Source organism: Mobula birostris, chromosome 1 (genome assembly GCF_030028105.1).
Source record: "Mobula birostris isolate sMobBir1 chromosome 1, sMobBir1.hap1, whole genome shotgun sequence".
In the NCBI taxonomy this organism is placed as follows: domain Eukaryota; kingdom Metazoa; phylum Chordata; class Chondrichthyes; order Myliobatiformes; family Myliobatidae; genus Mobula; species Mobula birostris.
Genome location: NC_092370.1, coordinates 202974574 through 203000568, shown reverse-complemented (window position 1 = coordinate 203000568; position 25995 = coordinate 202974574). Strand labels below are relative to the sequence as shown.

At 42.2% G+C, this 25995-nt stretch overlaps 1 protein-coding gene across 2 annotated transcripts in view; it reads right to left on the bottom strand.

Annotated features, from left to right (window-relative positions):
• Nucleotides 1-11274, bottom strand: part of trim9 (tripartite motif containing 9) — a 58592-nt gene extending 47318 nt beyond the window's left edge. For both annotated transcript variants that reach the window (XM_072281636.1, XM_072281718.1), the window contains exon 1: nucleotides 10476-11274. In XM_072281636.1, the coding sequence (XP_072137737.1) occupies nucleotides 10476-11252 (777 nt within the window). In that variant the 5' untranslated portion in view covers nucleotides 11253-11274. The remainder of the gene's footprint in view (nucleotides 1-10475) is intronic.
• Between the last annotated feature and the right edge of the window lie 14721 nt (nucleotides 11275-25995).

Here is a 25995-nt window from a genome sequence, read left to right as displayed (position 1 = left end):
TCCCCGCAACCCCATAAAACTCCCAATGATGATTCTATTCCTTTGAATGGTGCCGTAACCTACTTACAGACTATAAGATATATTCGTAGAAATCGGCTATTTGGCCCATCTAGTCTGCTTCATTATTCCATAATGGCCGATTGATTATCCCTCTCATAATCGTTGCCACCCTGATGCCTTTACTACTCAAGAACCTATCAACTTCCACTTTAAATATATCTAATAACTCGGCCTCTACAGCTATCATGGCAATTAACTCCACAGATTTAACACCCTCTGGTGAAAGAAATTCCTCCTCATCTCTGTTCTAAAGAGGTGTAATTCTATTCTGAAGCTGTGTCCTCTGGTCCTAGACTCACCCACTATTGGAAACATCCACACCACATCCATTCTATCTAGGTCTTTTAATATTCAATAGATTTCAATGAGACAACCCCACCCCCAAGTTTTTCTTAACTCCAGCAAGTACAGGTCCAGAACCATCAAACTCTCTCCATACATTAACCCTTTCATTCCAGGGATCATTCTTGTGAACCTCCTCTTGACCTTCTCCAATGCTAGCACATAAATTTTATATATATTATATAAAATTTGCCTTCTTTACTACAGGACCAGATATTCAATTTCCTCACTCAAAAGACCTCTTCTTAAAAATGTTAACTCTTCAATCCTGAAGTTCTTAATTTCAAAACTACTTAAGGTCACTGTTCCCACTGATCCCAGATTCAATCTCCCCAATTTATCCATGACTTACCTCTGCAGTCTGTACAGAATTTTATGATCCTCTTGCCAATGCACCCATATGAAAAGATCACAGGCCTACCTGCTGACGGGAGCCCTGTGTGGCTATTCGTAATCCCATTGCTGTGAAGTGGCTGTAAATCAGAGTCTCTGATATACTGGTTGGTAAAATTCCACTAAACTTATAAAGACACTAACTCACAGACGATCTTAGTTCTGCATCGTTTTGCTCTAATAAATGCGAACCACAGCACTCGTATATCAAGTCCTAGTTTTACCATAAATACAAGAAATAAGAATTCTGCTATTTTACAATGAAATTGGGGGATCAAGGAATCTCACAATATGGCCAATAGTTCACCATTTCTGAACTATATATACTGCTGCAACTGATTTCTGAAATTTGTGTTTTATTTTAAAAAATCCATCTACTCAACTCAGGATCAGACTCGTTATTAAAATACAGTTCTATATACTCCAACTCTAATATTTTTCTGCATTCTTTTGAGATTTCCAGAAATAAGAATAATACCAACATATGACATTCTTCTTCAGCTCTTTATCTCTTGTGCCTATCATCTCCCAGCTTTTTATTTCACCTTTTTTCCCCAAACCTTGTTTCATCTATCACCTGCCAGCTTGTGGTCCTTCCCCTTCCCCACCACCTTATCATTTCCCCTTCCTTTCCAGCCTTGATGACGGATCTCTGCTTGTAATGTCAATGATTTATTCACCCCTATTGATGACACCTGACCTGCTGAGCTCCTCCAGAATTTTGTATGTGTTGCTCAAGATTCCCAGAATCTTGTGTTTTTAAAGTGAAAATTGTTGTTTTGCAGCAGCAGTACAGTGCAAAGACAAAAATCTATATAAGGTACAAAAATAAATCGTACAGTAAAAGGAAAACTGAGATGGATTCATGTACTTTTCAGAAATGTGATGTAGATTTACAAATGAAATTCAGAACACTGACCACTTTTCCATAAACTAGCTGACAGGTGCCAAGGTTAACTATGACCTGATTTTGTGAAATCAGCAGATTTAAGAATTAAACAAACTATGGTACTCACTGTCTGAATCTGTTGAGCAATCAAAGCTTTGCTCAAGTGACACTATTACTTGCTGTCACCTTTCATGCTCAGCAGCCTTTGTGTACCAGCCTATTGCAGGCAAAAAGGTGTCTGCAAAAATTTCAGCCAGCGGTCTTTTACTCCAACGTGAAAATAGCCTGAACAAGAGAAAATCTGCAGAGGCTGGAAACCTGAGCAACACACACAAAATGCTGGAGGAACTCAACAGCCCAGGCAGCATCTATGGAATAAAAGTACAAACGACATTTCAGGCCGAAACTCTTCAGCAGGTCTGGAGGAATAAAGCTGATGAGTAGATTTAAAAGGTGGTGGGGGTGAGGGGAGAGAGAACCACCAGGTGATATGTGAAAGTTGAAAGTTGATTGGTGAGCTGAGGTGAGAGAGGGAAAAGGGAATGGGAAATGAAGAAAGTGTGGGGGGGGGGTTTGGGGGGCATTACCAGAAGTTTGAGAAATCGATGTTCATGCCATCAGGTTGGAGGCTATCCAAATGGAATACAAGGTGCTGTTCTTACAAGGTGTGGCCTCATCATGACAGTGGAGGAGGCCATGGGTGGACATATTGGAATGGGAATGGGAAGTGGAAATTAAATGGGTGGCCACTGGGAGATCCCGCTTGTTCTGGTGAACGGAGCGTAGATGCTTGACGTTGCGGTCTCCCAATCTATGTCGGGTCACACCGATGTACAGGAGGCCACACCAGGAGCATCAAACACAGTAAATGACCCCAACAGATTCACAGGTCAAGTCAAATCACTTTTTATTGTCATTTCAACCACAACTGCTGGTACAGTACACAGTAAAAAGGAGACAACATTTTTCAGGACCATGGTGCTACATGAACAATACAAAAACTACACTGATCTACATAAAACAACACAAAACTAGACTAGACTACAGACCTACCCAGGACTGCATAAAGTGCACAAAACAGTGCAGGCATTACAATAAATAATAAACAAGACAATATGCACAGTAGAAGGCAGTAGGTTGGTGTCAGTCCAGGCTCTGGGTATTGAGGAGTCTGATGGCTTGGGGGAAGAAATTGTTAAATAGTCTGGTCGTGAGAGCCCAAATACTTTGGTGCCTTTTGGCAGGAGGGAGAAGAGGTTTGTCTGAGGGGTGCGTGGGGTCCTTCATAATGCTGTTTGCTTTACGGATGCAGCGTGTGGTGTAAATGTCTGTAATGGCAGGAAGAGAGACCCCGATGATCTTCTCAGCTGACCTCACTATCTGCTGCAGGGCCTTGCGATCCAAGATGGTGCAATTTCTGAACCAGGCAGTGATGCAGTTCTCAGGATGCTCTCAATACAACCTCTGTAGAATGTGGTGAGGATGGTGGGTGGGAGATGGACTTTTCTCAGCCTTCGCAAAAAGAAGAGACGCTGCTGGGCTTTCTTTGCTATGGAGCTGGTGTTGAGGGACCAGGTGAGATTCTCCTCCAGGTGAACACCAAGAAATTTGGTGCTCTTAACGATCTCTCCGGAGGAGTCGTCGATGTTCAGCGGAGAGTGGCCGTTCTGTGTCCTCCTGAAGTCAACAACCATCTCTTTTGTTTTGTTCACATTCAGAGACAGGTTGTTGGCTCTGCACCAGTCTGTTAGCCGCTGCACCTCCTCTTTGTATGCTGACTCATCGTTCTTGCTGATGACACCCACCACGGTCGTGTCATCGGCAAACTTGATGATGTGGTTCGAGCTGTGTGTTGCAGCACAGTCATGGGTCAGCAGAGTGAACAGCAGTGGACTGAGCACACAGCCCTGGGGGGCCATGTGAAGTGTCGCCTCACCTGGAAGGACTGTTTAGAGTCCTGGATGGTAGTGAAGGAGGAGGTGTAAGGGCAGGTGTAGCACTTTTTCCGCTTGTAAGGATAAGTGCTAGGAGGGAGATCAGTGGGGAGGGGCGAATGGACAAGGGAGTTGTGTAGGGAGTGATCCCTGCAGAAGGCAGAAAATGGGGAGGGGGGAGAGGGAAAGATGTGCTTTGTGGTAGGATCTTGTTGGAAGTGGTGGAAGTTTCGGAAAATTATGTGCTGGATGCAGAGGCTGGTGGGGTGGCAGGAGGATGGGGTAAGAGAAGATGTGTGTGAAATGGAAGAGATGCAGTTGAGGGCAGCGCTGATGGTGGAGGAAGGGAAGTCCCTTTCTTTGAAAAAGGAGGACATCTCCTTTGTTCCAGAATGAAAAGCCTCATCCTGAGAGCAGATGCGGCAGAGACATAGGAATTGAGAAAATGAGCTGGCATTTTTACAAGCAGTAGGGTGGGACAAGGTGTAGTCTAGGTAGAAGTGAGAGTCCGTAGGTTTGTAATAGACATCAGTGGATAAGCTGTCTCCGGAGGTAGAGACAGTGAGATCGAGAAAGAGAAGGGAGGTGTTGGAAACAGAACAGGTGAATTTGAGGGCAGGGTGCAGGTGGAATTTGGAGGCAAAGTGGATGAAGTCGACAAGTTCAGCATGGGTTCAGGAAGCAGCCCTAATGCAATTGTCGATGTAGCGTAGGAAAAGTGCAGGATGGTCACCAGTGTAGGCTTGGAACATAGACTGTTCCACATAGCTGACAAACAGGGACCTCTGTGATTGCCCATGGATACCCCTTTTGTTTGAAGGAAGTGGGAGGAGCCAAAGGAGAAATGATCGAAAATAGCACTCCCTGCTCTCTCCAACCAAAAGTGGTTGCTCCAGCTCTCAATGTCAAGATAACAACTGAAAACAGAATTATAATGCTACTTATCAGCCAGTTACAAACTGGATTTTTAAAAAATTTTAATTTAGAGATACAGCATAGTAACAGGCCCCCTTCTGGCCCAATGAACCCATACTGCCCAATTACATGCATGAGACCACTTAACCTACATGTAGGGTATTTGTATTGTGGGAAGAAACCAGAGCACCTGGAGGAAACAAACTGATCATGGGGAGGAAGTACAGCTCCTTACAGACAGCAGTTGAATTGAAGCCAGGTCACTGGTGCTGTAATAGTGTTACAGTCAATACTATACTACCGTACCAGTTGATTACTGGAATCCTCGTAAAGAAGCAGACAATCACAACATTAATATTCATAAAACTGGAAATATGAAACGTTATTACAGAATTCTGGCAAATTTTCAGATTGCTCAAGTACATGACAGCAATTTACATGTTATATTTTGAGACTCACCATGATTCTTCATTTTGTCCTTAATAAAATGCTCTTTCCATTACTGGCCTTTATGAATTACTTCTCACTTTCTTATGCACAAGCATTTTTCAAAGTTAATTAAGTATAAGACATATCATATGACTTATTTATTTTAACATTCTAAGGAAATGGTTACAATAACTTTATGGAATATTCATAAACCATTATAGTATTATGTTTCTTATACATATCTAGGTACAGGAGTTCTGACCAAATGTTCCTCTTACTAAATTTCAAATTAAGCCCTGTTAAGGATCAAGCAAAACTACTTTCTTTAGGTGACCTTCTAAAGATTGACTATCAAAGGTTGAAATAACAGCCCTGATGTGGGAAGCTACATGTCAAAACAGAAAGGAAATAAAACGTTCTCTCACATACCACTAAAAAAAAGCTTGTAAAGACTTTGCAAGGCGTCACTTAGAAGATACTGTAAAGACGTGGAGAAAGGTCTTGAGGTCAGATGAGATTAGAGTGGAATTTTTTAACCTGAACACTAAGTGGTATGTGTGGCATAAATCTAATGCTGCACATCAGTCAGGTAACATGTCCCTACTGTAAAATACTGTGGAAGTAGCATCTTGCTACGGGTTTGTTTTTCAGCAGCAGCAGCGACTGGAAATCTGGTCAGGATTGATGGGAAGATTAATGCTTCTCAATACAGAGAAATACTACATAAAAACCTGCTTGCCTCTGCTAGAAAGCTTAAGCTGGGAGGAAGTTCATCTTTCAGCAGGACAATGATCCAGAGCACACTGCCAGGGCAACCATAGAGTGGACTCGAATGAAGAAAATTGATGTCCTTGAATAGCCCAGTCAGAATCAAACATCTCTGACAAGACCTCAAATTTGCTGACTACCGCTGCTCCCCAACCACCCTGGCATAGCTTGAGCAATTTTGCAAGGAGGAATGGGAAAATCGTGCTCCATTGCATTGTGCAAAACTAATAGACTTAACCAAAAAAGACCAGTAGCTATAATAGCTGTAAGAGATGGTTCAGCTGAATACTGACCAATGGTGGATGAATACTTTTGAACTGCTGACATTTCAGTTTTAAAATTTTTAATTTAAACGCTTTAAACGCTTTACAATTTTCCGTCTTTTCAGCTCTACTGTGAATAAAGGAGTATGTGATTCACAAATAGAAATTCTCAATTAAATTGACCAAAGTCCCTGGCTGTAATACTCATTCATGTGAACTGGGGACGCAATACTTTTACAAGTCACTGGATGCTTTTTCCCTGAATTGATCTTAAGAGGTGGAAGGGGTGGTTAGAAAGAGGGGAAAGAGGAAGGAAAAGCATTGCAACTCCTTTCCCTATACTTTCATGGTAGAAAATGGCTGGGAACCCCTGCCCAGGTGAGATATTAAATGTGATTTTAAAAAGGTATTATACTTTATTGTCGCCAAACAATTGATACTAGAACGTATATCATAATATTTGATTCTGCACTTCCCGCTCCATGGAGTACAAATCGATAGTAAATATTAAAAATTTAAATTATAAATCATAAATAGAAAATAGAAAGTATGGTAGTGCAAAAAAACCGAGAGGCAGGTCCGGATATTTGGAGGGTACAGCCCAGAGCCGGGCCAGGATCCATTCAGCAGTCTTATCACAGTTGGAAAGAAGCTGTTCCCAAATTTGGCCGTGCGAGTCTTCAAGCTCCTGAGCCTTCTCCCGGAGGGAAGAGGGACGAAAAGTATGTTGGCTGAGTGGTTTATCAGTAAAACATCAAGTGTCACCTTTCGATGGCAGCTTAAGCTTCCAATCTTCAAATAGATGTAGATACAGAGTGTGTTTTCAAGCTGTTTTCTGGACCAAGATTGGCAGATTTTGTTGTATGGTTGTTGGCATCTGTCTGTCTCAAAGGACAGTGGGTGATGATGATCATCACAAGCCTGGGTGGAATGTATGGAGATCCTGAGATGCCCAGTCATCAAGACCCCTCCTCTCAGCCTCACCAGTGTAGTCCAATAAAAAGCTTATAAGCTTGGCTACAGGAACTGCCGGAAGGATATTCAATAACATCTAGCCACTTTAGGGGCTCCACTCCAGATTTGCTGTCTGAGTTTACTCCCGTAGCCTTCGTCTCTCCCGAGGCTGCTCACAAGGCAGAGGGGCTATTTACCCATAGGTGGAGATCTGGTTCACGAGCACCAGGGCATGTCCACACACGGGTGGGCCTGTGTGCTATATGTGCAGGGTACAGAGCTCTTCCCCGTCCTCTGTAGTTCAGCCTGAGTCTGAAGAGAGCTCAGATTCCGTGAGTTGCCAGCAAGGAGGTACTACATGAATCTTGCTGTTAGAAAGGCTGAGAAAGACTTACCCATTCAGCTCTCTTTTTCGCAAGACTGCTAGCCAGCTGTGGAAGTGGAAAGTGAGAGTGACACTACACTACTACACTAGACGCATCACATGCATTTGTTGTATGACCACATATGTAATCCTAAACTGATTCAAGTTATTGTTGAATAAGGTGCAAATGTCAAGGAGAAAGGATAGTATTTTGACTTGTTAGCAAATATTAAAATAAAAGACATTTGTGAACAGGTTAAATGGCTACCAGAAAATTAATCCATGACTATATGCTTTATATTGTGCATCCCTATTCCACTAGCAAAACAAAGGCTTTATCACTAGAACCATAACTCCTTACAAAGGCAACTGTTTTCCAGCAAATTAATCAACATTCTCCCAATGAACTACAGAAAGCTGTATTTATGCAGTCTGACACACATTTCCATTTAGATTAGGTGGCCATGCAGTTTACAGTCATGGATGAACATCCAGACCTTAGCTCAAGCAGAAGCCCTATTCTATATCTGTTGCAATGGCACTACTGGAATTTGGGCTTTAGTGCTAAACTAATTTCCATATGCCTTTTTCGAACATGATACCAGGTTCTCGAGTCTCTCAGCCCCTACATTAAGCAAACATTTACATTGGACTGTTTTATAGACAAATGACTGAAAAACACGTTGAAAGATCTAACTAAACTATCAATGTCGACATTGATATTTGCAATAAATCCACAAATATTTTATATATTCACAAATACCATTTTGTAAAACAATATGAATAAGAAGGTCCCAATAAGAAATGGATAAGAAGTCCCAATAATTTGCATAAAACTCAATTAGTGATTAATAGAAGTAGCTATCTTAAAAAAATCTATTCATTGGAACGGTGGCATACAACTGCTTGAAGTTTTCTTTTGTACCATATGCAGATGCAGCCAGTTTCATTCTAATTAGCATCACCAATGAAGTAAATGGCAACAATCAATTATACCTCAAACTTTAAAAATGCAGTGGCACACTGACATTAAATATAAAGTAATATTGAAACAAAAATACCAAAAACAGAAAACAAAATTAATATTTTTCTGAGATTAGAAATGTTTATCGAACTCCGCTTATTTTTTATGGCCTACACTGTATAGTGTGAAGTGAATAGTAACAGGAGACTAATGGAATTAAACTAACCTCCATAAAGTGCCAAGAGTGGAAGAAAATGAGATTCTTCTCATTAGCTTACAGCTGATGGCTGTGAACAATATAGGTCATAGGCTGTAGCGGGGGTTGGGAAAGCAGAACCATTTGCTTTGCTGTGCTCCAAACACACTTCGATATCAGCAACTAGAAAAGAGAGGCCATCTGCTAAGTTGCATGAAAGAATCTCTAAGAGATCTTAGTTTAAAAAAACTCAGGGAAAAACTGTGGAATATTTGCTTAGATAGAGTATAAGAAAATCTGCTATTGCCAACCAAGTTCAACAACGCCAATAACAGATTTTTCTACCTCATCTCAACTCCACCAACAAATGTAAAGCTATCTGTAACTGTCTAAAAAATAAAGACAGTTAACACATTTTCTTCAGAATTACATATTAGGCTGCCATTTATCCTGATTAAAATGGTGTGTCTGTAAAGTGGTAACTAATAGGATTCTGAAAGGGCCAAAATTAAAATCCTAAAAACCGTCCCATTAAATGATTTAATTGTACTTACATATGCAATAAAAGTAGTTCCCATGTTTTCTCTTTGAAACTCTGCTGCGATTTTTTAAAATATTCACCTGACAGAGCAGAGTGAGCCTTTGCTAAATAGTTCCACTTAGTACTGCACCAGAACATCAGCGGAAAATTTTGAATTTACGTCTTCAGCAGTGGATGTGGATCCAGCTTTTTCCAGCTCCATTGGGTGTGCTATCAATGGAGCCAGGGATGACATCTTTTTAAAACAGCGAGTACGGTATCGCTCCACCTGTTAACTCATTAATCAGATGGAGCTGCGCTTTTGCAATTATTTTTTGTTAGGCAAATTAAAATTACAATTTAAGCAAAACATTATCGGAAAGATGTAATTGCACTTGAGGGAGTGCAATCGAGATTTATGAGAAAATACAAGGACTGAATTTGTTTTAATCAGGAGGAAAGGCTGGAGAGGCTGCAGTTGTTTTTAGGAACAGAGTGACTGAGGTAGACATAATGGACATGGATTGAGAGACTTACATATCTTAACATATTACTCTGCATGTAGACAAGGTCAAAACCTCGAAGCATCAACTTAAAGAAACTGAAAGATTACCTCGAGGGATGAGAAACAGTTTTTTTTCATTCAAGGGTTGGAAGGGTCTGGAATGCAACGCGTAAAATGGTTGGAAACGCAGAGACGCTCGCAGCATTTAAAAGGATACGTGAATGTGTGAACACGAATAAACCAGCAGGATTATGGACATAGTACGGAGCGTTCCTTGCTGGATAGTTCCTTTTCCAGTAACCTCCAAATGTGTAATATATTTTCAGCGAGTATATTATTCTACAAAGTTGTACAAACACTTTTAATCACTGAAATCACGTTCCTTTAATTTTCTAAAGTACTGTACCCTGCAACCGAAATGTACTAAAGATTCCTGCAGCGTAAAGCAGGGGCAGCTCTCACCTCAAACACTTGTAACAGCTGTCACTATAAAACGGCAGGATCTGTAATTGGATACATTAAGGAAGAAGGAATAACACGCCGTTTGAAATTCACGCTGTTAAAGTAACTCCCACCGTCACAAGCTGACCAACAACAGCATCATGTAAACCTTTGTAAAACGATTGAAATGAGAATCATTTGAAAGCAGCAAATTACCTATAATTAACCTACAGCTGCATGACTCCATTCGGTGAAAGGCGCACCATAACAATAGAATGCGTTATTCTTTTTCTTTACTGGGGAAAGACACCGTATCTCTGGTTATACTGCACAATCCTAAATGTGCGAGGGGGTAGGGGAGACCCAGTGATCGTTCCTATAGGATCAAGATTTGCGGCGCTCACCCCCAATAGTACGTTAGGACACTAACGGAGACGGCGGGATAATGTTGTGATGAACCATCGTCAGCCAGTTGTGAAGAACCAAACTAAGACAGCAGGCAAGAGGTAACCCAATTTTCTGCCGTCCAATTTCTCACCTTATGAAGTTTCCACATCGCACCGAGCGCCTTCATTTCATGACTATCATGCTTGCCTTCTTCCAGGCACTGGTAACAAACGGGCGCCTTGCAGTTGACACAGTACATGCTGTGGTTCTCCAGCTCATGGTCGGTGCAGGTGGAGATTTTGCGCGGGCTCAGCCTCCTGCAGATCCTACCTTGTGCCGGCGGCACAAGGCGGTGCTTGACCAGCGGCCCCCGGGGAGGATGGCACCTCAGGCGACAAGCCTCGCAGTAGAAGACATCGCACTGCTCGCACATGACGGTGGCTTCCTTTGGCGCCTTCTCGCACAACTGGCACTTGAGGGCCACGGCCCTGCCTTGCTGGTAACGGTCAATGATGCCTTCGAGGACACGGTTCTTGGGAAAGCCGCGGAGGCCCCGCTCGTCTAGGATCAGGCTGCGGTGGCACTGCGGGCAGGTGATGCACGAGTTGCGGGGAGGCACGGCCGGTGACGGCGGGAAGACCCTCACACCGTTCGGCGACCTCTGGCAAGGAGTGGTCGGCGCGCTAGCGAAGCCGGCGTACGAGCCGTATCCACTGTCGGCCTCGCTGTACAGGCTCATCTTGTCCAGGTCCAGGTAGTCATAGTCGGATCCCGAGGCACGGCTCTGAGGGGACTCGGCTTCGGGCGTCTGGACCAGGATGTTGCGAGCGCAAGCCAGGCACAGGTTGTGCGAGCAGGGCAAAATGATGGGCTCTCGGAAAAAAGAGCCGCACACTGGACATTTGAGCTCTTCTTCCATTTCTTCCATTGGGGGTAATTGCAAACCCGGCGGCAGAGCGCGCCGGTCCCTGAATTCAGCAATATTGAAAGCTTTACTGCTGCACACAAGAGATGGCAGGCAGCTGCCTCCGCTGCAGTCGCTTCGTATTAAAGCCTTCTCCTACTGTTCCGCCCACCACCAATCAGCGACTTTTTGATTGGCTATCCCATCCGGGCGAAATTCAAATTCGCCTGCTCATTGGTGAGCTCGGACTGTCCATCCTTGCGGTACTGCAATCGGTATATAAAAGGTTGGAGAATAATAGATTACATAAAAATCTCGCGGTTCGAAAATGAGAGATAGCAAAGTGCAAAAGTTTAACTAGAGCTATGGGCTTCTGCTTGCTTGGAAATATCACTTGAGGTCGCCTCGCTAAATATTTTTGATTATAAATAATTTGGTGCAAGGTGTCATGAATCCCGCGGAGAGTAAATATTCCACGTCCCACATTTTCCTGTTATTAACCCCTTACAGAATTTTCAACTGGGAATTGTTTACAAGTAGATGAAGGAAGTGCACGCATAATGGCAGTGAATCATATTTGAACAAAACGCTGATGAATGCAAAGAAAAGATATTTTTGTATAAATTTAAATGTGGGCACTAGTGTTGCCTCATAACAACTAGTATTACCCTATTGGTATATTTAATTGAAGCCTTCACGTCTGCTTTTCACAGTACTTTTACACAGTAAATTTAAATTGTCAACCAGATTATCGAGAAGTCACAATTGCACACAGAACAACTTTTAAAATTGAATTTCTTTCTTTCAAACACTAATGGCATGGGCGTTTTATTTAGTGTTTTTACCCAGATAAAATTAAGTGAATTACTGAAAGACGGTTTCTTTTCGGAAAATAACATAACAAATGACCTGATCAATTGTTGCCTTACATGAAAGTATATTTTCATCGAGACCCTTACTTGCCGCATTTTGACGTGTGGGAAAGGTCTTTCGGTGTGAATATATTAATGGACATTTTGGCAGAATTGACAGGGTTTTGAAAATAAGTCAGTTTTATTTTGAGATTTTGCTAAAGGATACTCTTTTATTTTAGAGTGCCGATTATGTCAATGTTTCAGTGCCAGGTCAACTTTTGTGATTTAGCTAATTTCAATTATTTTTATTCATGTGATTAGGTCTCTTTACTCCCCAAGGATGCAACCAGGAATAAGCCAACGCCACTATAGTGACTTGCACGAGGAAAAGAGAAGAAACGACGTTGTCATTCATGATTCTATTCATTGATTTCAGACTTGAAGTAGTGAGACCATTTGAGAAGTATTCATTTGGGTTCTTGGTTGTGTTCCTGGAACTCAGATGTTTCAGCATTTACTTGTTTAATACATCCAAAACTTAAGAAATCTCCACAGCAGCCAAATGTTGATAACTTCAATTAGCACCCCAAAAACGTAGATGGGATCTCTGAAGAGGACCTGAGTCTCCGTTGAAATTGCACAAGTTTGTTGATAGATTCGTTTGAGAAATATAGGCTAAATTTATTTTGGCAGTCTAGTGGACGAAAGCTGAATGCATATTATATTAGTCCATCATCTATTAATGTAACTAGTGATACTAACACTTGCAGAAAGCATAACATTACCTTTAATGCACCTTTAGGTTTTCCGGGAATTTCTTCGGAAGCCAGAATTGTGGTAAACACCAACATTTCGAAAATAACATCCAAAACTTCAAAATATTCCAAATTCATGCTTCAGATGACCCAGAACTCGAGCCATTCGTCTGGCTTTCATCTACCTCAATATTTTGTGGATAAGTCAACGTGTAAATCAGCGCACAATTTTTTGAAACTCGTGAACTCACTGGTCAATATGCATGGTCGGGCAAGCAAGCTGTTCGTACGGGAATCGTTAGAAGAGGTGCGTTTTCCGTACGTGTCAAAGATGCGCATATGTATGATAATGCCACAATGTGGATGTCTTCTTCCTCTTCTTCTTTGTTTTATGGCGGTTGGCAACCAATTTTTCAGTGCATTACCGGCACCTGCTAGATTTGTGGTGTTCCAACCAAGTATGTCCTAGAGTTCTCTACTTTAGACAATCTAGTTCAGCCTGCAGTTCTCTATTAGCATCACTCTGTAGTTGCATTTCCTCGTGAATGCTTAATGCGCTCATTAGATAATGCCGCAAACTCTGCTATTCTTCCTTAATTTTGTCACGTTTTCATGTAGTTGCATTACCTCAATTACATTGATTTCATCTACATCACTTGTAAGACTAAAATCGTCTTGTTAAAGAATAGTAAATATCGCACGTTATACAGTACTTTTAAAATTGCTGCTTTTCCAAGTCTATCTGCTTTTTCAGGTTTTCTTTTTCTTGGATCGTAGCCTGCAGTTGTTTACTGAGACCTCAGAATTCTTCTTCATTTCCTTCCATGTTTTAATTTTATAATCTGAATGTAGATAATTCACTTTGCAACACATTCCTTTTCCTTTTGTATCCTTGCAATAATTTCCTCCATTTTCCAATCTCTTTCCAACTCACAGTTGTTCTTGCCGGGTACTTCTATTTGTTGTTGGAGTTCTGCACATTTACCCTGGCTTCAACCATAAAATCTGAGGATTTTCCTTAAGTTTTGAAACATATTTCTTAAATTCTTGACCATTTGCGATAAATATACTGCCATTAAGATTCCATCTCCCCTGCCTGTGAACTGTTGGATCCTCCATTCAGCATTTCTTTGACTTCTTCCCACCTAATCCCTTTAATACCAAGATACTTTTGCTGCAGACTTGACTATAATTTTAATTTTCTCAGTTCTTTTGCTTGTTTGTACTGAACAATTAATTGCATCCACCATAAAAAGCAAATGAAGCTGTCTGTCTGTAACCGGAAAACGTGGAATAAGGAATGATGGACCGGACCGTGAACCAGAATGCGGACTTCACGGTCTGGGTCATGACACTCAATTAGATTAATTGGACTTCATATTTAAGTAATGGTCACATAGATGATTAAAACAGCAAAATCCTTCTGTCACACATGAGATGAAACAAAGTATCACTTTTCAAATAACATTCCAAGGCTAACAACCAGAATGGCTTTCAATTATTATTCTTATGGACGGGCTTCCAAATGGTAGCAGGTGGCAGTTGTTTTCCAAAATACTGTCAAAAAGGATACTGATATCACAAATCTATTCAACAAATTGTGAAGGTGTAACACACTTAAGTTGTCAGGGAAGGGGCTTGGGAATCCTCGTTTTGCACCGGACTGCATGAAATACCTCAGAGAGACCTCTGACCTTCTGCCCAAAGTACCCAAAGTTTTCACATGAGGTGTAGGGAATAATTATCTCTTGTCTGAATGAGTTCAACTTAATTGTTTGAGAACATCAGCACAAAATTATCTATCCATGTCCCAAAACATGCATTCCTTCCACTACCAGTTTATTTTAGCTCCAATTAGTGCTATCTACCATGAAAGGAAAATCATTAATGAAACAACTGGAGATAGATGGATTTGGCCATCACCCTAAGGAAATTCTGCTGTGACTTCTTGATGTTGAGATGATAGACCTGGAAAACCCATATATAAATATATATATTCATTCGTGTGAGACGTGACTCCAATTATCAGAGTGTACACCCCTTGATGCCCACTGACTTACGTTTTATCTGGTCCTGTGATCACATGCTCAGTTAAATGCTGTTTGATGTCTAGGTAGATCACTTTCACATCACCTCTGGAATTCAGCTCATTAATCCAGTTTTGAACATAGAAAATAGAAAAATACAGCATAACACAGACCCTTCAGCCTATTATATTATGCCATCATTTTAACCTACTCGAAGATCAATCTACCCCATCCCTCCCACATAGTCCTCCACTTTTTTTTCATCCATGTGCCTATCTAAGAGTTTCTTAAATGTTTCCAATATCTCTGTACCTCCCTCTGCAACTGGATCCTTGACTTCCTCACTGGGAGACCACAGTCTGTGTAGATTGGAAATGGCGTCTCCTCCTCACTGACAATCAACACTGTTGCACCTCAAGGATGCGTGCTTAGCTCACTGCTCTACTATCTCCACACCCACAATTATGTGCCTAGGCACTGTTCAAATGGCATCTATAAATTTGCTGACAACACAGCTATTGCTGGCAGAATTTCAGATGGTGACAAGAAGGCATATGGGAGCAAGGTAGATCAGCTGGTTTAGTGTTGCAGCGACAATCTTGCACAATGTCAGTAAAACCAAGGAATTGATTGTTAACTTCAGAAAGGGGAAGTCAAGGGAATACAGATCAGTCCTCATCGAGGGATCAGAAGTGGAAATGTGAGCTGCTTCAAGTTCCTTGGTGTCAACATCTCTGAGGATCAATCCTGGCCCCAACATATTGATGCAATTACAAAGAAGGCACAAAAGTAGCTATATTTCATTTGGAGAAATGGTATGTCACCAAGGGTACTCGCAAGTTTCAAAGATGTACTATGAGGAGCATTCTAACTGGTTGCATCACTGTCTGGTATGAGGGGCCACTGCATAGGATCAGAAAATGCAGCAGAATGTTGTAAAGTTAGTCAATTCCATCAGGCACATTAGCCTCCCCAGCATCGAGGATACCTTAAAAGATGATTCTTCCAAAATGAGGCATCCATCATAGAGGACCCCCATCACTCAGGATGTGAAAACACAAACTCAACATTTCAAGAAAAGCTTCTTCTTCTCCGCCCCCAGATTTATGTATGGACAGTGAACCCATGAACACTACCACATTTTTTTTCTTAATTAATTTATATATATACTTTTAATTTTAATTTATCATTTTATCATTATATATTGCAATATACTACTGCCACAAAACAATAAATTTCACCACGTATGCCAGTGATATTAGATCTGATTGTGATTTGCCACCACCCCTGCAGGGTATTCCATGCGCCCACCACTCTCTGTGTAAAAAAACATACCTCTGTAATCCTCCATATACTTTTCTCCAATCACCTTAAAATTATGCCCTCTCATATTAGCTATTTCTGTCCTGGGAAAAGTCTCTGGCTATCCACTCATTCTATGATGCATATCATCTTGTACACCTTTATCAATTCCCCTCTCATCTTCCTTTGCTCCAGAGAGAAAAGTCCCAACTTGCGCTACCTATCCTCATGGGACATGCTCTCTAATCAGGCAACATTCTGGTCAAACTCCTCTGTATCCTCTCTAAAGCTTCCACATTCTTCCTCGAATGAGCTGACCAGAACTGAACCCAATACCTCAAGCCTGGTTTAGCCAGGGTTTTATAGAGCTGTAACATTACCTCACAGCTCTTGAACTCAATCCCCTGACTACTGAAGGCCAGCACACCGCAGGCCTTCTTAACAACCCTATCAACCTGTGTGATAAGATTAGTGTGATAAGATTATTGTGCAAACTTAAAGCACACGGTATTGCGGGTATGGTATTGATGTGGATAGAGAATTGGTTGGCAGACAGGAAGGAAGGAGTGGCAATAAACGGGACCTTTTCAGAATGGCGGGCAGTGACTAGTGGGGTACTGCAAGGCTCAGTGCTGGGACCCTAGTTGTTTACAATATATATTAATGACTTAGACGAGGGAATTAAATGCAGCATCTCCAAGTTTGCGGATGACACGAAGCTGGGCGGCAGTGTTAGCTGTGAGGAGGATGCAGGGTGACTTGGATAGGTTAGGTGAGTGGGAAAATTCATGGCAGATGCAATTTAATGTGGATAAATGTGAGGTTATCCACTTTGGTGGCAAGAACAGAAAAACAGATTATTATCTGAATGGTGGCTGATTAGGAAAAGGGGAGATGCAACGAGACCTGGGTGTCATTATACACCAGTCATTGAAAGTGGGCATGCAGGTACAGCAGGTGGTGAAAAAGGCGAATGGTATGCTGGCATTCATAGCAAGAGGATTTGAGTACAGGAGCAGGGAGGTACTACTGCAGTTGTACAAGGCCTTGGTGAGACCACACCTGGAGTATTGTGTGCAGTTTTGGTCCCCTAATCTGAGGAAAGACATTCTTGCCATAGAGGGAGTACAAAGAGGGTTCACCAGATTGATTCCTGGGATGGCAGGACTTTCATATGATGAAAGACTGGATCGACTAGGCTTATACACTCTGGAATTTAGAAGATTGAAGGGCAGTGGTGGCACCAGAGATTTTTTCTTGCTGGTGCTACAGAGGGGCTGAATTATTCAGTGATGGTGCTGAGGAATGTACCCTATGGTAATATATATTCGCAAGGTCAGACATGTGACATTCAAAAGTCAGTTTCAAGCATTATGTGCCTACTATAAATGCTTCTCTTGATTCACAAGCAACAGCAATTGATAAATATACTATAGAAGTGAACTGTGACAGTGTCAACAGCATCGAGACAAGCCGGGCTACACAGAGCATAAACAAACAAACCAATAGAGCATCCAACCCACAGCGCACAACGTGAATCATGCGCCAATCCCGCAATCAGCATCAAATGCGTGCTTTTCAACTGAAAAACACAACACTAACCCACAATGTCCACTGCTATTTGCATTACATAGACAGACAATGCCAAAAGATACACCGTTATTAAAGCCAAATAAGGCAAACAATAGATGCAAGGCTTTACCAGGAGTTGGACAAATCATACTCTGACCATGCAATACCTTAATTAATTCGGCTATTGAACTTAAACAAAAATGAACAGAATCACCGCTTGGAAGTCTAAGCAAAACCAGTAGGCTTAACAGCAGTAAATGTAATAGTTTAGGATTTGCAGGAAATATAAGGACTATGAGGTATCCACCACAAAATAATAATAATCAGCATTAGTCTTGGCCCAATTTTTTAAAAATCTCCTGCACTCACCATTGATGTTTTCAGAGAAGCACAATCTGTCTGTTGTTGTGATTGGTGGCGAAAGCATCAGTGATTTCCTGGATGTCAAGTGCCCTGGTCCTCCGGCTGTTTATGGCCAACAGGGCCAAGTTGCTGTTCCGAGCATCGACGCTGCTATTCCATAGGTAGTTTTTGAGGCGTCTGGAGGCAAGAGAAACTCCGTTTGCATGAAGCAGATGTCACAGTTAGAGTCAGTGATATGCAGATTAGTTTGTATAAATCTATAAATGCATCGCGGTAGGATTTCATTGGAGCTAGAAATTCCACTGTGTCATCCACTGTCTGTCCTTGCTAGAGACTCAACCACTGCTCTCATATACTCACGAGTTTCTTGGACAATCTTTGCATGTCCTTTGTCAAGCATATTTCCCAATCTTGAACCGTCTTGTTTTCTCAATCTGAATTCGGCCCGTGCCTCCATAGCAAACTTCTGAGATGCACTTACATGGTGGGTTTTGAAAGCTGTTGTAGCTTTCCGCCAGTTGTGGTAACTGGTGATAGCGAAGGTAGACTCAGAATGGAACCCATGTCCTCCACACAGGAAATGCCTGCATGCGAAGCAGAGCGTAGTATCTTTCGTGATTGAATATTCCAGTCAGTCAAACCAACCACAATTAAAACTCCTTTGCTGATTGCCAAACTGTTGCGAGCAGCGAAGGGTACTTTTTCATTGCTGGCCGATGGGGTCCTTCCTCAGGCTGCTGGCTAACATCGCTAACAGTATTCCCACTAGCACTAAGAGCAGCTTCATCCACGTTCTCTTCCGAATCCCGCTTCATTTCTTGTTCCTCTACTTCGCCCTCACACTCCTTCGATGAATTGCTGTCGTCCTCATTCCCACTTACTTCTTTCTGCAGGTCACTTTCAATTAAGACAGACTCAGGCTGAGACACCACTGATTCCTCTGGATGAGGTCGTTTTCTCACTAAAAATCGATCCATTTTTCACGCGGCCAAAATAATGCACGTGCCAGGCCCATGCTAGCTTGTAAAAGCACAATATGTGTGTGTGTGTGTGTGGGGGGGGGGCATCTGTTAGTCTCGCGAGACCATGGATCTGCTATCAATCTCTCGCGTGAGTGAGAGTGAGTGACATCACCACCTTAAGTGATCTTAGATCAGCTTAACTCATTTGAGGACAGCAACAGCGAGACATTGACAACGAATGAATAAGCAAAAGTGTAGAGTGGTTCTGACAAAGGTTATAACTTTATTGCTGCATGGTAATTGGGGGCGCTAGTTTACTAGATCAACTGGAGAAACAAGCTGTATTCTAAACTATACACAGAAAGCAAAGCAACTGCAATTTGTATGTGAAATTTCAGTTAATTTCTTGGTGGTGCTACACTGGTGCTATTGCAATTTCTGCTGGGGCTATAGCCCCAGCTGGCACCACCTTAGCGCCACCCCTGTTGAGGGGGGATCTTATTGAAACGTATAAAATCCTAAAGGGATTGGACAGGCTAGATGTATGAAGATTGTTTCTGATGTTGGGGAAGTCCAGAATGAGGGGTCACAGTTTGAGGATAAAGGGGAAGCCTTTTAGGACCGAGATGCGGAAAAACTTCTTCACACAGAGAGTGGTGAATCTGTGGAATTCTCTGCCACAGGAAACAGTTGAGGCCAGTTCATTGGCTAGATTTAAGAGGGAGTTAGATATGTCCCTTGTGGCTAAAGGGATCAGGGGGTATAGAGAGAAGGCAGGTACAGGGTTCTGAGTTGGATGATCAGCCATGATCATACTGAATGGCGGTGAAGGTTTGAAGGGCCAAATGGCCTACTCCTGCACCTATTTTCTATGTTTCTGTTGAGGGATCTATGGACATGGACTCCTGTTGCTTTCTGTAATTGTGGAGATCTAAGGAAGAAGCCAAAGTTAATCATCTGCCTGGCACTCCTGGTTGAAAGGGATTGCAAATACTTTGCTCTTGTGTTTAACATTCATGGGCTAGGCCACATAATATTTTAAGACAGAATGGTATTGGAGCCTCTTCCTCCACTATATGCAGCCAGACTGCAGATCTTCCATCCTTGGACTCACTTTACACCGCACGCTGTCGGAGCAGTGCTGCCAGGATAATCAAGGACACGACCCACCCAGCCAACACGCTTTTCATCCCTCTTCCCTCCGGGAGAAGGCTCAGGAGCTTGAAGACTCGTATGGCCAGATTTGGGAACAGCTTCTTTTCAACTGTGATAAGACTGCTGAACGAATCCTGGCCTGGATCTGGGCCCTACCCTCCAAATATCTGGACCTGCCTCTCAGATTTTGCACTACCTTACTTTCCATTTTTCTATTTTCTATTTATGATTATAACTTAAAATTTTAAAATTTACTAATTTTTACTATTTTTAATATTTTATATTTGTAATCCATGGAGCAGAAAGCGCAGAATCAAATATCGCTGTGATGATTGTATGTTCTAGTATCAATTGTTTGGCGACAATGAAGTATAAAGTATAAAGTAACTTAGTGATCCATTGCTTCTGAGATTGTTTAGTTGTACCTGTGGACACGTAACTGTGCCTAATTATTTTTTTGTTCCATTTGATACACATGTAGTCCAATGAAGTGGTTTAGTCAGGTTGACATTTCACTTTTAGATTTGCCCTTTTGTGCTTATCACTGAACCAAGTTGATCTCCTGTCTCGCTAAAGTGAAGTATATGCTGGGCCCTGTGGTGGTGTGCATTTATTTTTGGGTGGCAAGATCATTTCTAAGTCCCTTACATTTAGTGTAAATGCCTGAGGGCAGATGTCCTCAGTGTGAAGACTGGATTATGTCTCTTCAAAAACTAAAGTGGGGATCACCCTTACAATGCTGTCATGGACAGATGCCTTTTCCACAGGTAGATTGGCAAGGATGAGGTCAAGTTGGTTTATGTTTGGTGTTGGTATGTCCATTACCTGCTGCAAACCTAATCCAAGAAATGTGTCCATTAAAATGTTATCAGTTTTGTTAGTGAAGATACCACCAAGTCATGGATTTTGAAAGCTCACCCAGAATACCTTATGCTTCTTTGCTACCATCTCACAAATTCATTCACTCGGTTGTTATTATCATAGAGCAATGGATGTTTCTCTGTCATCAGTACTTGAAAAGTAAGTAATCTAGGAAGCATCTGTGTTGTACATATTGGCACAATGGAACATTATAGAGTCATAGAAGTCATGGAGTTATAAGCATAGAAATGTGGTCCATGCTGACCAATATGTCTTAATCAAGCTTGTCCTGTTTACCAGTGTTTGGCCTATAACTTCCAAACCTTTCCTATCCATGTACCTGTCGAACTGTCTTTTGAAAGTTGTTATTGTACCTCCCTCAATCACTTCCTATGAAAACATACATGCATTCCACATACATTGTCGGAGAAGGAAGTCTGAGAATCGGAGCGGGAGTGCGGAGGAAGCCATTTCGAATGTTTCATTTTTTTTTCATTGACGTTCAGAGAGGTGGGTCTATGCAAGCGTGTGTTGTCAGGCACTGAAGCGCGGAAGATTTAAAAGGACAGAAATCCTGATTCGGGTTTAATTCGAAGAAGGAAGTCTGAGAATTGGAACAGGAGTGTGGAGGAATCCATTTTGAATTTTTCGGTTTCTTTTTCATCGGCGTTCAGAGAGACGGGACTGTGTAGGCGTGTGACATCAGGCAGTGAAGCGCGGAAGATTTAAAAGGACAGAAATCCTGATTCGGGTTTAATTCGGAGAGGAAGTCTGAGAATTGGAGCGGGAGTGCAGAGGAAGCCATTTTGAATTTTTTGATTTTTTTTTCCATCAGCGTTCAGAGACGCTGGACTGTGCAGGCGTGTGACGTCGGGCAGTGAAGCACAGAAGATTTAAAAGGAACAGAGCCTTATACAGCAGGCAGCGGAGTGAGCCGGGAGCAGAGTGACGGCTTAAGGGCTTTGGCTCAACGGGCTTAGGCGGAAACGGGCAAGGTGAGGAAGGATTGGTATTCATTTTTTATTGTTATTTGAGAAGAGGGGCAAGTATGCGTGTGAGGGCAGCTTGTTGTTCTCGGTGTCGGATGTGGGAGGTCGTGGAGTCTCCCAGCCTCCCGGACGTCCACATCTGCGCCAGGTGCGCCGAGATACAGCTCCTAAGGGACTGCATCAGGGAACTGGAGCTGCAGCTCGATGACCTTCGTCTGGTCAGGGAGAGTGAGGAGGTGATAGAGAGGAGTTACAGGCAGGTGTTCACACCGGGGCCACGGCAGGCAGACAAGTAGGTCACGGTTAGGAGGGAGAAGAGGAAGAGTCAGGTAATAGAGAGTACACCAGTGGCTATGCCCCTTGACAATAAGTACTCCTGTTTGAGTACTTGTTGTGGGGGACAGCTTACCTGGGGGAAGCAACAGTGGCCGTGCCTCCGGCACAGAGTCCGGCCCTGTAGCTCAGAAGGGTAGGGAAAGGAAGAGGAGGGCAGTAGTAATAGGGGACTTGATAGCTAGGGGGTCAGATAGGCGATTCTGTGGACGCAGTCCAGAGACCCGGATGGTAATTTGCCTCCCTTGTGCCAAGGTCCGGGATGTTTCTGATCGCGTCCAAGATATCCTGAAATGGGAGGGAGAGGAGCCAGAGGTTGTGGTACATATAGGTACCGATGACATAGGTAGGAAAAGGGGAGAGGTCCTGAAAGGAGAATATAGGGAGTTAGGAAGAGAGTTGAGAAAAAGGACTGCAAAGGTAGTAATCTCGGGATTACTGCCTGTGCTACGTGACAGTGAGAGTAGGAATGCAATGAGGTGGAGGATAAGTGCATGGCTGAGGGATTGGAGCAGGGGGCAGGGATGCAAGTTATTGGATCATTGGGACCTCTTTTGGCACAGGTGTGACCTGTACAAAAAGGACGGGTTACACTTAAATCCTAGGGGGACTGATATCCTGGCAGGGAGATTTGCGAGGGCTACTGAGGTGACTTTAAACTAGAATAGTTGGGGGGTGGGAATCAAATTAAAGAGACTCAGAGAGAGGAGGTTAGTTCACAAATAGAGAAAGCTAGTAGACAGTATGTGAGGGAGGATAGGCAGGGGACAGCGTTTAGGAACACCCAGACCAAAGATGTAGGGGACAAGTAAGAAAAAGATAACAAAGTTGTTTGCTCCATCAAGGATAAACAGAGAGTAAGAGGTGGAGGGAGTTTCTTAAATGCATCTAGTTTAATGCTAGGAGCATTGTAAGAAAAATAGATGAGCTTAGAGCATGGATTGATACCTGGAAATATGATGTTGTAGCTATTAGTGAAACATGGTTGTAGGAGGGGTGTGATTGGCAACTAAATATTCCAGGATTTTGTTGCTTCAGGTGTGATAGAATAGGAGGGGCAAGAGGGGGAGGTGTTGCATTGCCTGTCAGAGAAAATATAACAGTGGTGCTCTGGCAAGATAGATTAGTGGACTCATCTAGGGAGGCTATTTGGGTGGAACTGAGGAATAGGAAAGGTGTAGTGATGCTTATAGGGGTGTATTATAGACCACCTAATGGGGACTGAGAACTGGAGGAGCAAATTTGTAAGGAGATAGCAGATATTTGTAGTAAGCACAAGGTTGTGATTGTGGGAGATTTTAATTTTCCACACATAGATTGGGAAGCCCATTCTGTAAAAGGGCTGGATGGTTTGGAGTTTGTCAAATGTGTGCAAGATAATTTTTTGCAGCAATACATAGAAGTACCAACTAGAGAAGGGGCAGTGTTGCATCTCCTGTTAGGGAATGAGACAGGGCAGGTGATGGAGGTATGTGTTGGGCAACACTTCGGGTCCAGTGATCACAATACCATTGGTTTCAATATAATTATGGAGAAGGATAGGACTGGAACCAGGGTTGAGATTTTTGATTGGAGAAAGGCAAACTTTGAGATTATGCGAAAGGATTTAGAAGGAGTGGATTGGGACAATTTGTTTTATGGGAAGGATGTAATAGAGAAATGGAGGTCATTTGAAGGTGAAGTTTTGAGGATACAGGATCTTTATGTTCCTGTTAGGTTGAAAGGAAAGGTTAAAAGTTTGAGAGAGCCATGGTTTTCAAGGGATATAGGAAACTTGGTTCGGAAAAAGAGAGGGATCTACAATAAATATAGGCAGCTTGGAGTAAATGAGGTGCTCGAGGAATATAAAGAATGTAAAAAGAATCTTAAGAAAGAAATTACAAAAGCTAAAAGAAGATATGAGGCTGCTTTGGCAAGTAAGGTGAAAATAAATCCAAAGGGTTTCTACAGTTATGTTAATAGCAAAAGGATAGTGAGAGATAAAATTGGTCCCTTAGAGAATCAGAGTGGACAGCTATGTGCGGAGCCAAAAGAGGAGATGGGGGAGATTTTGAACAATTTCTTTTCTTCTGTATTCACTAAGGAGAAGGATATCGAATTGTGTAAGGTAAAGGAAACAAGAAGGGTGGTTATGGAAAGTATGATGATTAAAGAAGAGGAAGTACTGGCGCTTTTAAGGAATATAAAAGTGGATAAGTCTCCAGGTCCGGACAAGATATTCCCTAGGACCTTGAGGGAAGTTAGTGTGGAAATAGTGGGCTCTGACAGAAATATTTCAAATGTCATTAGAAACGGGGATGGTGCCAGAGGATTGGCGTATTGCTCATGTGGTTCCATTGTTTAAAAAGTGTTCTAAGAGTAAACCTAGCAATTATCAGCCTATGAGTTTGATGTCAGTGGTGGGTAAATTGATGGAAAGTATTCTTAGAGATGGTATATATAATTACCTGGATAGACAGGGTCTGATTAGGAACAGTCAAAATGGATTTGTGCATGGAAAGTCATGTTTGACAAATCTTATTGAATTTTTTGATGAGGTTACTAGGAAAGTTGACGAGGGTAAAGCGGTGGATGTTGTCTATATGGACATCAGTAAGGCCTTTGACAAGGTTCCATACGGAAGGTTAGTTAGGCAGGTTCAATCGTTAGGCATTAATATCGAAGTAGTAAAATGGATTCAGCAGTGGCTGGATGGGAGACGCCAGAGAGTAGTGGTGGATAACTGTGTGTCAGATTGGAGGACGGTGTGTAGCGGTGTGCCTCAGGGATCTGTACTGGGTCCAATGTTGTTTGTCATATATACTAATGATCTGGATGATGGGGTGGTAAATTGAATTAGTAGGTATGCAGATGATACTAAGATAGGTGGAGTTGTGGATAATAAAGTAGGTTTTCAAGCCTGCAGAAATATTTAGACCACTTAGAAGAGTGGGCTGAAAGATGGCAGATGGAGTTTAATGCTAATGAATGTGAGGTGCTACATTTTGGTAGGATTAATCAAAATAGGACATACATGGTAAATGGTAGGGCATTGATGAATGCAGTAGAACAGAGGGATCTAGGAATAATGGTGCATAGTTCCCTGAAGGTGAATCTCATGTGGATAGGGGGTTGAAGAAAGCTTTTGGTGTGCTGGCCTTTATTAATCAGAGCATTGAGTATAGGAGTTGGGATGTAATGTTGAAATTGTGTAGGGCATTGGTAAGGCCAAATTTGGAGTATTGTGTACAGTTCTGGTCACTGAATTATAGGAAGGATGTCAATAAAATTGAGAGAGTACAGAGGGGATTTACTAAACTGTTGCCTGGGTTTCATCTCCTAAGTTACAGAGAAAGGTTAAACAAGTTGGGTCTTCATTCTTTGGAGCGTAGAAGGTTGAGGGGGGACTTGATAGAGGTGCTTAAAGTTATAAGGGGGATTGATAAAGTTGACGTGGATAGGCTTTTTCCATTGAGAATGGAGGAGATTCAAATAAGATGACATGAGTTGGGAGTTCAAGGGCAAAAGTTTAGGGGTAACATGAGGGGGAACTTCTTTACTCAGAGAGTGGTGGCTGTGTGGAATGAGCTTCCAGTAGAAGTGATAGAGGCAGGT